General features: G+C 44.2%; 1 protein-coding gene across 2 annotated transcripts in view; it reads right to left on the bottom strand.

The window, feature by feature from the left end:
- The window catches only part of LOC128760182 (chemokine-like protein TAFA-1), a 131,997-nt gene extending 123,655 nt beyond the window's left edge, over positions 1–8,342 (bottom strand). For both annotated transcript variants that reach the window (XM_053867257.1, XM_053867258.1), the window contains exons 1-2: positions 7,968–8,342; positions 6,294–6,429 (exon numbers count right to left, since the gene is read on the bottom strand). In XM_053867257.1, the coding sequence (XP_053723232.1) occupies positions 6,294–6,417 (124 nt within the window). In that variant the 5' untranslated portion in view covers positions 6,418–6,429; positions 7,968–8,342. The remainder of the gene's footprint in view (positions 1–6,293; positions 6,430–7,967) is intronic.
- Between the last annotated feature and the right edge of the window lie 4,354 nt (positions 8,343–12,696).

Below are 12,696 nucleotides of genomic sequence, written 5' to 3'. Positions count from 1 at the left end.
CTCTCTATATATATATATATATATATAAATGTCAAATGAAATGACAGCATTTCTTGTCACTCAAAAATAGATAAATAAAAGAAATACCGTCTAATATAGAGCATTTACATCATAGCTACACATTACATGGTTCTGTGACTGGACGTAGATTATTGAAATCAAAGAAAAAAAATAGAAACTGATATAAAAGAGTATATATATATTAATAAAAAGATAGAAGAAGAGGCAATGGAGGAAGGTCAGCAGCCAATAAGAAAAGTATTCAAACCATCAGAAAACTTCTCATTTCGAAATGAAGTCAATGTTTTAAAGAAAACGAAAAAAAGAACAGACAGAATGATTCCAAATGACTGCAATGTTGATCTGATAAACTGAGCTAGTCTGACCAGACTGCTTTAGTACAAGCTCAACTGTACACGTCTGGCTGTCCTCTCCTCTGGCCTGCTCGACATGGCTACAGATATTTAAATGAAACCTGAAACATGGATCCTGGAGCCTTTGTTAGGACACAGGTCCTACGCAGGATGGACAGCTGCGTGAGTTTCTGTGGGAACTGAACAGAGCATGAAAGTGAATGCCATAAGCGATTTACATGACAGTATCAACAAAGGTGCGCAATATTTAAGTCATCCACAAAAGATTTTTTTTTTGATTCACCCAAAATAATTGTTCATCAACAGTAAAATCAATTTCATTTTTATTGGAGTATCATTTTGAACATCTTAAAAATATGATGATTCACATTTGCAAGCCTACAGTATATCAAGAAACAGCTCACATCTCTCTCTACATATATATGTATATACTGTATTTGTACAGTGGTACCTCGGTTTTCGAACGTCCCAGAATTAGAACAATTTTTTTTAGATTTTTTTGCTTTGGATTTCGAACGAAAATCCAGAACTTGAACACCCCCCAAAAAAGACGGAAAAAACATAATGTGCGCGGACCGATCAGCTGACCCACAACACACTTTGTTATTGTGTATAACACAGCCTCTGTATGCAGACGTGTCCCGTTAGCTACATTTACTGACTGTTTTTTCTTCATATTGAGGTGTAAAACCTTTCCTGTCTCTGCACTGGACCGTGGTAGAGTGTCACAGGGGAGGTGCTGGAGCGCTCACTCCAGGGTTTGATGTCCTGTTGTGGGCTGGAGCTGGGACAGGGATGAGGCGAGTCTGGGACAGAGCGTGACTTGGTTTATGACTTTGTCACAGCCAAACTGCACAGAAGCGCACATTCAGAGCTGGACACGCACCGGGCACCTCTTCACTTCTGGAGAGACGTCACTCACTCGGCAACCCCTCCCACATGCAGCGGCCACACACATAGAGGAACAGCGCACCTGCAGCAGACACTCTACATTCACTCCTACAAAAGACTATTTTAAGGCTTGGAACGCATTATTTCTTTTTCCATTCATTGTAATGGGAAAAATCGATTCAGATTGAAAACAAATCGTTTCTCGAATGGCCGTCTGGAACGGATTGTGGCCGAGAACCAAGGTACCACGGTATATATATATATATATATATAGTAGAGTGAGGCGATGAGATGTGAGTGAGTGATGAGAGTGAGCAGATGTGCGTTTGATATATACACTGTCACCGTTTGGTTGACGGCACATTTTGAAATGCTTCTCAGACGGTCTCATTTTACATTGGAAGGTTGTGTTCGAGCTGCGTTTCACCAGGAGGACTGCATTATTCGACAACCAGAATCAGAGGAGCAGGAAAAACCAAGGCATGTCTTTTTTTCTCTCCGCTTCCGATGAAGTCTATTTATATCTGGGGATCAGGCCGGGATGAAACCTGAGAGCCTCTCAAATTATAAAATCAATTCTAATTCAAATATTCATCATAGCTTTTCAATTCAGCGAGAGCGGCTCATGGTTAGATCGGTTAGCGCCACTCGGCAGCCGAGCAAGATTGATGACAGCTTAATCCGCTTAAGAACACACGATACAGTGAAAGCGTACAGTTGCCCAGCAGCCGTCAGAGCCGGAGACGGACGTCGTTTGTAAGGGCTTCGCCATCCACTTCTGAGCTTTTATCGTTGCCACCTGTTTATGTCAGGTGCTAATGGAGGATATTTCCGTGTCGCCCTCTGATGTGGCTCCCAAACTGGAGTCAACGCTGATGTTCTGCTCCCAGGAGGATTCAATTAGGTTTAAATTTGTTTTGACGGGCGTACAACTGTCAACAAGCATATTTGTTGTTGAGATGTTAGTGGGTCAATCCGGTTTAAGAGGCTGTAGATTATAGGATGTTATTTTAGGATCTCACTCAGCCAACATGGGTGTTGTTTTACTTGGAGAAGTCAAACGCGTTCTTCTTTGTTTATCTGTTATCTGATGTTCCTGCTTCAGTCCAGCAGCGGGTGAAGGGAGGTGACGCCAGTCTGCTGACAACTTGGTCATCGGATCAATGCAGTAGAAGTCAAAATTCACCTCAGTCTCTCCTGGATGACGGCATGTCTCTCTCTCTCTCTCTCTCTCGAGAGAAACTCTTTGGGTTGCAGCAAAGCTGGTGACCATAGAAACCTAGTGCGAAGCAGTGAGGAGCTTTGTCTTCTAGCTCAGCTCTGTCTCAGGTGAGGAACCTAAATGGATCATACTCAACTCTTGTCCTTCCAACTCCCCTCCCTAAGGCGACCTCAGCATCCTCAGTGACTTTTCCACCCTGCCTGCACTCACTTCTTCGCTCTCGGGAATGAACTCCACTAGTTTTCAGACTAACCCTTCACATTCTACCAGAAAAAAAAACAAAAAAAAAACAAAAAGAAAAACAGAGTCACTCAGAGCTGTAATTCCTACCACTCTGAAGAATGTGAATCATGTAACAGTGTATTGTGTGTGACTGTCCTTCAACTCTTGTCAACATGTTTACTCTCCCCGTCATTTTCTAAGAAGAAATTCTCCAGACAGAAGCCTGGTTCATGGGTTTTTAACTCTCTGGTCACACAACCTCCTCGACAGCCTTGTCAGTGACAATACAAAGTACCAAGGCTTTTCATGAATCTCCCACATCTCATTCAATTCCAATTATTCCATATTTAATATCACAGAAAGGTATTATCTTAATTCATTCAATGTACAGCGCTCAACGTGTCATGACGAAGTTTGTTTGGTATTGAAGGTTGCTTTTTATTTTTTACAGCACACAAGGTTTCGTAAACTACTTGTATTTTTCTTTGTTGCGCTATATTTTTTCGGGTTCTTTTCCTCTTGATCTGCTCATCCAGTCGTATTGGTATGAGACATCTTGTTTTCAAGAACGTCACATAAAAACATTTTAGAATTAAAACTGAAACTGAACTAGAGCATATATTGACTCATATACTCACTGCATAGAAAAAGAAGCATAGAATGTGCTTGGATTAAGCTTTAACTGGAGAGGCGTTGAATTATTTGGGGTTCTTTGCCTCCTTAAAGTAATAATACTTAACTGAAAGCTATTAAAAGTCTGATATCTTCCGAAGGTATGCCGACAGCTTCTCAGGAAGGACGATGTTCTTGGTGCTATTTGCTGACTGAGGAAGTCATGAAAAGCAAGTTTACAATACTGAAACATCTTCTGAACGATAAATGTGAAGAATTTATGCAGCAAACAGGTAAAATTGTTCGATCGTACGTAACTTTTCCCAAATCAATTGAAATCACACTTTCCCTCTTCTTCCGTCCAGCACTGGCCTCTCTCCTTCCTCTTGCCTGAACAGCTCCGGTTTCCTCCCAGGACTCATGAAACGCCACCCCGTAATAGCCTCTGTGAAAAACGGGTGTCTAAAAGTGTGACACGTGCGAACCTTCCCGCGCAGTAAGTGCTGGAGTTGATCTGTTTGACGGGAAAAGCGTCCAGAAAAAAAAAACAAAACATCCCTCTTGCTTGACTCCTCCAGATCCACAATGAGGTTGTTTTTGACCGTGTTTTTTTTTTTTTTTTTCCTCTGCTTTCCTCCGGGACTGTTGAATAATTCAAAAGACACTTACTGAGCCGTGCACTTTCCTGTACATCTTTTGCACCAGCTTGCTAACCAGCCAAAAAACACTAAAAGAAAGCCTTTAAAAATTCATTCACAGCTCCATGTCGCTCATCCGTCACCCTCTTGTTCCAATTAACGACACCCGGGATACTTTGAGAACTTTCCATCTATCATCGCTGAGATTTTCATGTGTCAGCTGAAAAGTAAGCCAATCCTCCAACGTTCTGCTTCAAGTCACCAGCATTTCCATGCGTGCATAGAAAACACAGCACCAGATTTTTTTTTTTCTCTCCTCCCTTTGCTCTGCTTCAATCGCTAGATTTCTGCTTGCACAGAGACCCGAGCAGACGATAACATCTGTTTAACAGGCTCTTCGGCGGAGAGTTCCTCTCAGTGCGAGGGTTCAGCATGGGAGACAAGCTCATTGTTAGAAGCTTACATAAATCCTTTGCGCTCCTCCAAAACCATCGCATGCCTTGTGACGCTCCCTCATGGCCATAAGAAATGCTAGTGAGCCTTAAAAAAAAAAAAACATTAAATCCGCCTCAGCGTTCGCCCTGCGCTCTCGCCCCTTCTGTGAAGAAGGCGTCGGACTTAATTGCCAAAGGTTTTCTGTGGAAAAATATAATTGTCATTTTTATCCATGCTACACTGATCAAAGCTCTGGTAGCTAGCAGCAGAGTAATGGGGTGTTTTCCTCGCCTCCAGCGCACAATAGCCAGCCGAGGAAAATCATGTGACTTCTTCCTTCTATGTATGAGGAGGAAGCTCATCGTCCAAACTGACACTGAGCTGCGACGGCGCGCTCCACAATCACAACAGCAGTGCACACTGGATGGTAAACCAGAGGTGCCCTGACACGAGGCGTCAAAACAATGGCACCATGGAATGGAAATCCATGGCATGGCACGGGAGAGGAGGGTTTAAAGAGCCGCTCGAAAGACTGGATTTGTTCCTTAACGTAGCAACTCCACACGGTCAATAGGGGGCCTTGAGAGATGACAGCATTCTGTCATATCAACACTACTTGAACATTGAATTTCAACTCCGCCTCACTAGGGGCACACTATTCTGTTGACCAGCACACTGTAGCCACCAACAACAGGAACCATATTTTCTCATGTGAGAGTTGCAACGCTGATGGCACATTCAGAGATGCCACAACAAGTGAAGCGACACTCTCTTTGCGGGGGCAGAGCTTGGCGCACGTGCGTATGTTTCTCAGCTAGTTTTTTTTTTGACAGATTTCCCGTGAACGTTCATCTCAACTGTAAACTTGACCAAACCCGCGGCTCATGTGGTGAGTGTATTCTGCATTCATCCTAATTCTAGCGCAGCAAAACCCTTTTGGTGTGAGTCAGGGTTTAGTCTTTCCATGGTCTTTCTCTTGAGTCAACACCCTTCATCGCACCCATGAATTCCTTCATTAATAATTCAAATTTTCATCTAACAAATCCTTCAATCAGACTTCTCAACGCAGCTTTGCGACGGTGACGATCGGACATCTTGTAAAGTCACGTATCAAGCAACTTATTAAGCAGAACCCACGGAAGAGCTTCACATCAGATTCATGACTGAATTCAAAACCATGCGACAGGATTATTACAGTGCTGTTTCTCAATATAGCGCTCGGCTTCACACTTCCTGTTGTTACAGTGATTGTGTTAGCTATTTCAGGTGAGTGTGCAGTGTGAGTGTGTGTATGTGGGGTAGTGACACACGATGCTGCAGGTTCACACATTTGGCTCTCGATCAAAAGCAGTTGCTCCAAAGATGGACACATCTGTGGGTGAAAACTGGTGCCGACTTGGGTGGACCTCTTTGAAGTTTATTCGGGACAAATACTGGAACTACATTCTGAAGATGAGTGTGTTGTGGGGAAGCAAATAATTTCTCATCTAACAGAACTAGGACTGTGGGTCGAAAGAGAAGTGAAGATTGAAGCAAGATCATGAACTGGGGGAGGGTTCTGTGACACGCTCACTTGAGATTGAAATCGTGAATTAACCTTGGTCTAATAGAAACATCTGCTCCCACAACTCCAGGTTTTCATGATCAGCAGAAGAAGAGGCTCATGACTCGGTCATCCATGAATGAATTTATCAAACCAACTGGACCCAAACTACGCAGCTGCACGGTGACAATGAAAGATGAGGTGGTTTTTAGAAAGACCTCCCAGCCGACATCACACTTTCATTCATGACCATAACATTTGTGTCACAGTCACTCAAACCTGCTTCAATAGCAGCCAAAGCTGATGCCCACCACCCCACCGTGGGGGGCAACAAGATGAGAAGACTGCGGACTTACCCAGAGTGAGGATGTCAGTGCGTCCCGGTCGGGCCACGTGGTGCTGCTGGATGGTCTGGTAGAGGGTCGCTTGGCAGAGCAACAGGAAGCCGAGGCTAATCCACAAGACGAGTATCCAGGACATGGTGAGGCCGGTCTGCGGACACAACCCAGAGTCGGCCATCTTTAAAGCGAAGATATAACTCTTAAACCAGCCCACCACATCGTAGGATTCGTGAGCTCATGTGTTTCTCTCAGTCTGCTCGCCCTCCTCCTCCACACTTCATCCTCCTGCCTCTCATTCACAGACCCACGTCTACTGTTTTTTACTCCTCCCCTGTCCAGCATCGCCTCCACCACCTCCTAGCGCCTGCTACCAATGACTGTATCATCAACAAACATCATCACCATAGATATTCTCCACCAATCTCACACTAACAAAATAAAATAATAATAAATATATTGTCATGTAATAAAATTTAATATGTATATTTGAAACACACCGATACAGAAATTGTAGATGTAGTTTTTGTGATTCTGATTCAGTTCTTTTTCTTTGTTCGTGTTTTACAAAGACATGAGATACATATGCAAGAATGTATATATAGTATATAAAACACCCTCAAGTGCCCCATTGGTTCATATTAATGTAGCCAAGATACAGACACCTGTGTCAACCTCAGCTGCTCCATTGCTTCGTGTTGTCAAGTTTATTCAGGCAACGGTTACAAATCAGGGCTTAGACTTTAACAAGAAACAGATTTAGTGGCACTATTTTGAACCACAATAACAATGGGCTCTCAAACCCAAATGTTTTTGAATAAAGACACGTGTAAGATTTTCTGTTTTTGGACCCCTCTTTTTCTGGACTAACTATGTTTGCAGTGCTGTCCTGCATGAATGTCGGTGGTTAGCATGCCGTGACCTCGTGAAGTAAAACCTCCTCGTGTTTTTCAGCACTTCATTCTGAGGACACGCAGGACGGAATACTAATGTCCTCCTTTATTTGGACTATATTTAGTCCTTTCTTATTTCACTTCTCAAGTCTGTGATTTGAGCTTCCTCTGAACTCTTTCTCCAAGTTTATCAGCGTGTGATAGATGACGTCCAGGGCGTTTGTTTTACTCGTGTCACTTTCTACTTGGCCGTGTTCGAGAAATGTAGAGCAGCGTCTTTTAATCTTCCTCCACCGGAGAAAAGAAAGAAGCCCTCAAGAGACTGAAACATCAGACAGTTAAATACATTCAGACTCTCAAGTTAAACAGCAGTTTTGTGCCCGCGCTGACATTGGAGCAGCTTCATGCTCGGCAATAATTTATGATATAATTATGTCAATCCGCACCTCTGCAGATCATCCAGTCTAATCTATGCTCTTTCATCCATTACCTTGCTTCAGATTTAAAATCCTCACGCAGTTGGACAAGAAATGGAGACGTGAGCCCAGAGATGCAGGTGATTTATTGAACGTTCAGCTTCTGTCTGGGGAAGTTTACACATTTTTCATTTGCAAGAACATTTAGAATTTCAGTTGCATTTCTTTCATAAGAAATAATTCAAGATAGATGTGAGTCTCACAAAGTTCTCACGAGTGAAACACAAAAGAGAATGACATATAAAGAGAGAAGTGTTGACCCGACGCACGCGGCGGCGCCCCACCCATCCCCAAATCCACGCCGTCTTTTTGGACGCCCTTACCTGAGCAGTGTTCAGGAGGGAAGAGGGTCGTCGCTGCCTGCCCCGGCAGACTCACTCCTTTGTTTTCAATTTATCCATCTTCCCCGAGCCGGCAGTTTAATTCTCTTCTGTTACATGAAAAAGGAATTAATAGAGTATATCCTCCCCAACAGCTGACAAGTTCCTCCAAAATCCAGATCACAAACAGCCAGAGGTGAGAATTAGAAAATGAGCTCCTCCTGGAGTCCTCCTGGGCTCCGGGGACCAGATGACAGGGAGCTAATTTACTTCTCCGGCGTAGCAAAAGGCTCCGGCGGAATGAATGCTCTGTCTGCTCTTGGCCGCGACTCCCTTATTGAGAAGCGGACCTGATAGTGCGCGCCTCAGTCTTCTCAGAGAGGCAGAGCGATTGTGCGAGCGAGCGTGTGTATTACAATGTAGCCCAGCTGGAAGAGAGAGAGAGAGAGAGAGAGAGAGGGAGAGAGGGAGAGCTGGGAGAGATCACATGTCTTAAAGCAAGACTGCCCACTTCTTGAATCTGTGAATATGAGGGAAGCGAGTTTAACTAACCTGGCACTCTTCACGCCGCCGCACTTTGTCCGGAGGAATGTGTTTGTGCGTGAGAAGCACTCCTGGCGCCTCATCCGCCGCCCTGACCTGCTACTTTCTCGCTCTCCTCACTCAGACCTCTGTTGGGTGTTTCTCACCACAGACGTGTCTCATCCACACCATCATTCTGCCACTTCCATCGTGACGTTCCCTCGTGTGGGCGCTGGTGTTTGCACAGCACACAGGTGGAAACAAACGTCTGCTTTGTGCGGCACGTTTTCTCTGCAACACGTTCTCCCGAACGGAGGAGCATTATTTTTACTCATTATACTAACAATATGCCGAACCCACGCGCCTGCCTGTGGCTGACTCACTCGCTGGGCCAGAGTTTTGCTGGGAAATAACACAACACAGCTCCAAATATAACCATAATCTGCTTCCATGAGAGCTTGCTGGTCCAGACTTTCGCTCGCTGAGACCGATCAAGTTGCTCAGGATCTGAATAGTTCGCTCTCTTCTCTGAAGTTGTTCTGTCAAGCATCAGGAGCGGAAGTTACAGGATTCACAAGAGGCATCAGAAGCAAATGATACAAACACAAAAGAGACAGCTCAAGTTGTGAATGTTCACAGGAAGTGCACGGATCTGTGTCCATTAAAGGCTGTGGCAGGAAACACAAAACTCTCCGGCATGGTAAAACCAGCGTAAGAAATATAAGGATCACAGCAGCATGTCACCGACGCTACAACCCACCGCTGTCAAGACCGACATGCAGCGAAACAGGGAGTTTCTTGACAAATAAAGTGACCAGGAAGATGACAAAGATGCTCAGGTTGTTTCTCGATGGGAATGAAAGCCCAACCCAAGGTTTCAGCACCAACAACATGCACCACACCACTTAACACTAAAGGCACGAACAGAAATAACCTGTCGTAGATTGTTTTATCGATGGTGCGCCTCAACAATCGCAGCACACACATCAAGCTTCTGCGCCGCCACTGATCCAGATACCCGTCCTCCATGCTTGACATTTTGTGAGGTCTAGTGATAAAATGAAGCTCTCAGTGCTCGCTGCTATTTGACGCTGAAAATGGGTTCGTCAGGAAGTGGCATCACAGGGACGAAAACACCGCGATGCTATGTGTACCTCGCTTTACTTTTCCTTAAATGCCTCAGAAATTTTATTTAGCGGAATCAAAGGAGTGTCCGAATGATGAGAATTCTGACAATGTTGCCTCATTTGTCTGTCTGTTTGTGCCGATGCACAGTGAGGTTTCATCACTTGAATTGAGTGTTTTCCATTGAACACGTTGGTTGTGTTGACTTTCTTGTGCATGAGGCACTAATGACATGCGTGCTTGGATTGCACGACGCCGCCAGCGATAAACCAGTGGTCCGTCCCTGAAGACGGAAACACACGCCGTGAAATGATACAAACAAGCCACAGAGGAGAATTTCGGATTCCAGGGTCTCCGATCCTCCATCACACGATCTGGGATTCATGCTGTTTTATTTTTTATTTTCGACTGATTCAGTGTTTTGATTCTTCAGCGGCATTAATTCCATGCTAATTCTGTATTGTTGTCATGCTCTCGCATCCCGGGGGCTGCCATCGTCTCCACACAGCTGTCGCCACAGGCTCTGCCAAGAAGCACAACCGACCAATCGCCGTCCAACTCTGCGTTTGATTCTGGGCAAGCCTCGTACGAGGAGTTGGACAGCGTCTAGTTCTGTCACTCTCTTCTGATTCAGACTGCTGTCCAACTAGCTTCAACATGGCTCTTCCAGAACACACAACAGACCTGCTTTAATTCTAGCAGTTACACCAGAGGAATATTTTTAAATCAGCCAAAACAACATTCTTTTTCTGAAACAATCTACTTGTCAGTTTTTAAAGAATAAGAGATTTTATTTTCAGTGCATGTCCTCCAGCATCATGACTCTTCTTCACTCTTCATCTCCACCTGCTCCATTCTCATCTTGACCTCCTCTCATCGTGTCCATCACTATTTTGCCTCCCTCACTGTCATTGCACCTTTCAAGCAACAATCTGTAAAAGAAAAAAAAGTCACTTATCTGAAATCAAAAGAACCAAATAATCGGGTCAACTGCTCCAAAGGCACAACATAGTGAAACAAAATACATCATGATATAATAAAAAAAAGAAATAATAAGAAATCAACAGCTGGACTGCAGAGATATTTGTCAAAGCATTTCTACATGATTCAGCGCCCACCAGAAGCTCAACAGTTGTTTTTCCGTTCACTCGATCAGTGCTACATCACAAGATTCATGGCGCATTTAAAGAGCAATAACCCAGTATTTATCAGCCCGTGCGACTTGTGGGTGACAGTCTTGCTCTCGCTCTCGATCACGTTTCCAAACTGGTTACCGTGAATGAGTGTTAACGCGTGTTTGTACATTTGTTTTCTCTTGTAAAATGCAAATGGAGTTGACACAGAGTTTGTTATTGTGAGCATTTTCCTGATCCACTTCACTTTTCTGACTGATTTCCTCTCTGAATGATCCTCTCTACACCAAGTGCACTGAGAGTGTGAAAAAAAAACTGCTGTGCATTTGAAGTGGAGCAACGTGCTGATTGACTACCATTGATTCGGAATTGAAAACCTTCCACATTAGAGGGAAATTCTGGGTCAGACTTTAATTTTCTCAATAGTTTGGAAGTCAATATCAGGATTTCGGTTAATAGATTTCATATTGACGTGGACATAAGGTCAAAATTGACAAATGTTATTGGATATTTTGAATAAATCTATAGTTCCTTCTTTCACTAATGATGTCGTGTGTGTCACACAATTGTCAGCTGTCTTTGGATGGTGGGAGGAAACCAGAACCCCTTGAGGAGTCCAGGAATGCACCGGTGTGGGCGGAGCGTCCTGACTGCCATCCATAGATTGATGTCTCTTGAGAGTCCAACATGACAAACTTCACCTGTGTTTTCTTGTATTCAGCAAACAACAAGTCGCTTTTAAGAAGCATGAACTGAGATTATTAAAAGAAGAACAGTAAATAAGGTGTGTCTATGTGTTGCTACAAAAGCAACGATGCTAAAAATGAAAGGCAGCGGTGACGAATAATTCCAATCTGGAGGCGCAACTTTGTTTTTCTTTCATTAGGAGCGGGTCGATTCTTCAGCCTCGCTGGCGGCTGAGATGCATTTGTGTTGTTGAGAGACAACTGGCTTGTAAACATCCCGGCGTTAAATCGCACTCTGTCTGGACGAGTCGTTGTAAATTATAGTTTGCATACTATTCTCTCCCCTGAGCCATTAACCCGCCGCGTCCAAGGCGACCGCGCCATTAGCGGATGCACATTAGATTACCTGTTACCCTTCGGATTGTTTTTGCATTCAAGCCTGAGGTGTTTCATCTGGAGGTGCTTTTAGAATCAGCTACTTTGGTCCTGGAATCACTCGCCTGGTCGTGAACAAGAGGGGACTGATTTTCTTTCACCTGTTCGGCCTTCTGCTCCGGCTTTTAGGAGAATCAAACCCACCTGTGAGAAAAATGCTCTCGCTCCGCCTCCCTGAGAACCAGAGCTGGACTCACACTGTGCCATTGTAGCTGCGCTGTTCTGTGATGGAAGATCACCATGACTGACCGGACTCATCAGGACAGCACACATGTAACTGCCTTCCAAAACCTCAGACTAGATTTCATCTTGAATCATCAGTCACCTGCTTTCATGAGTGATCGCAACATATCCTCACTCCCATGAATATAATGTATTGACTTTGAGAAAGTGGACTTTTGTAGACTTCCACTTCGCCAACATCAGTATATTACAAAACAGCACGTACACACCATTGAAAATATTTGTTTGAAATATCAAACACAAACGCCATTCATGATCTTTCTCTTATTCAGTAAAGGGAGAGGCTGGAGTCTGTCCCAGCTACTCGGGGAAAGACAACGTAAAATCATCAATAAACCTCTGTCTGTTATTGGACAGTGGGAGGAAAGCAGAGTCCCAAGAGGAAACACACACAAGCACGGCGGGGGAACACGGAAATGAGCAGACACACGCAGAGACCTTAGAAAATCTTTTTGAAAAATTGCTCTGCATTTCTGATCTGGGAACCTCCGGCTGGGTCATGAGTACAGCGCCAAAGAGGTTCGGCACACATTCAATCACCGACAGCGTAACACAGCCGACAGTGAAAGAAAAGTCCCAAAATACTTT

The sequence above is a fragment of the Synchiropus splendidus genome, chromosome 6, assembly GCF_027744825.2.
Source record: "Synchiropus splendidus isolate RoL2022-P1 chromosome 6, RoL_Sspl_1.0, whole genome shotgun sequence".
NCBI classification, from domain to species: domain Eukaryota; kingdom Metazoa; phylum Chordata; class Actinopteri; order Syngnathiformes; family Callionymidae; genus Synchiropus; species Synchiropus splendidus.
Note: the sequence above shows the minus strand (reverse complement) of the source record. Positions and strands in the feature narration are given on the sequence as shown.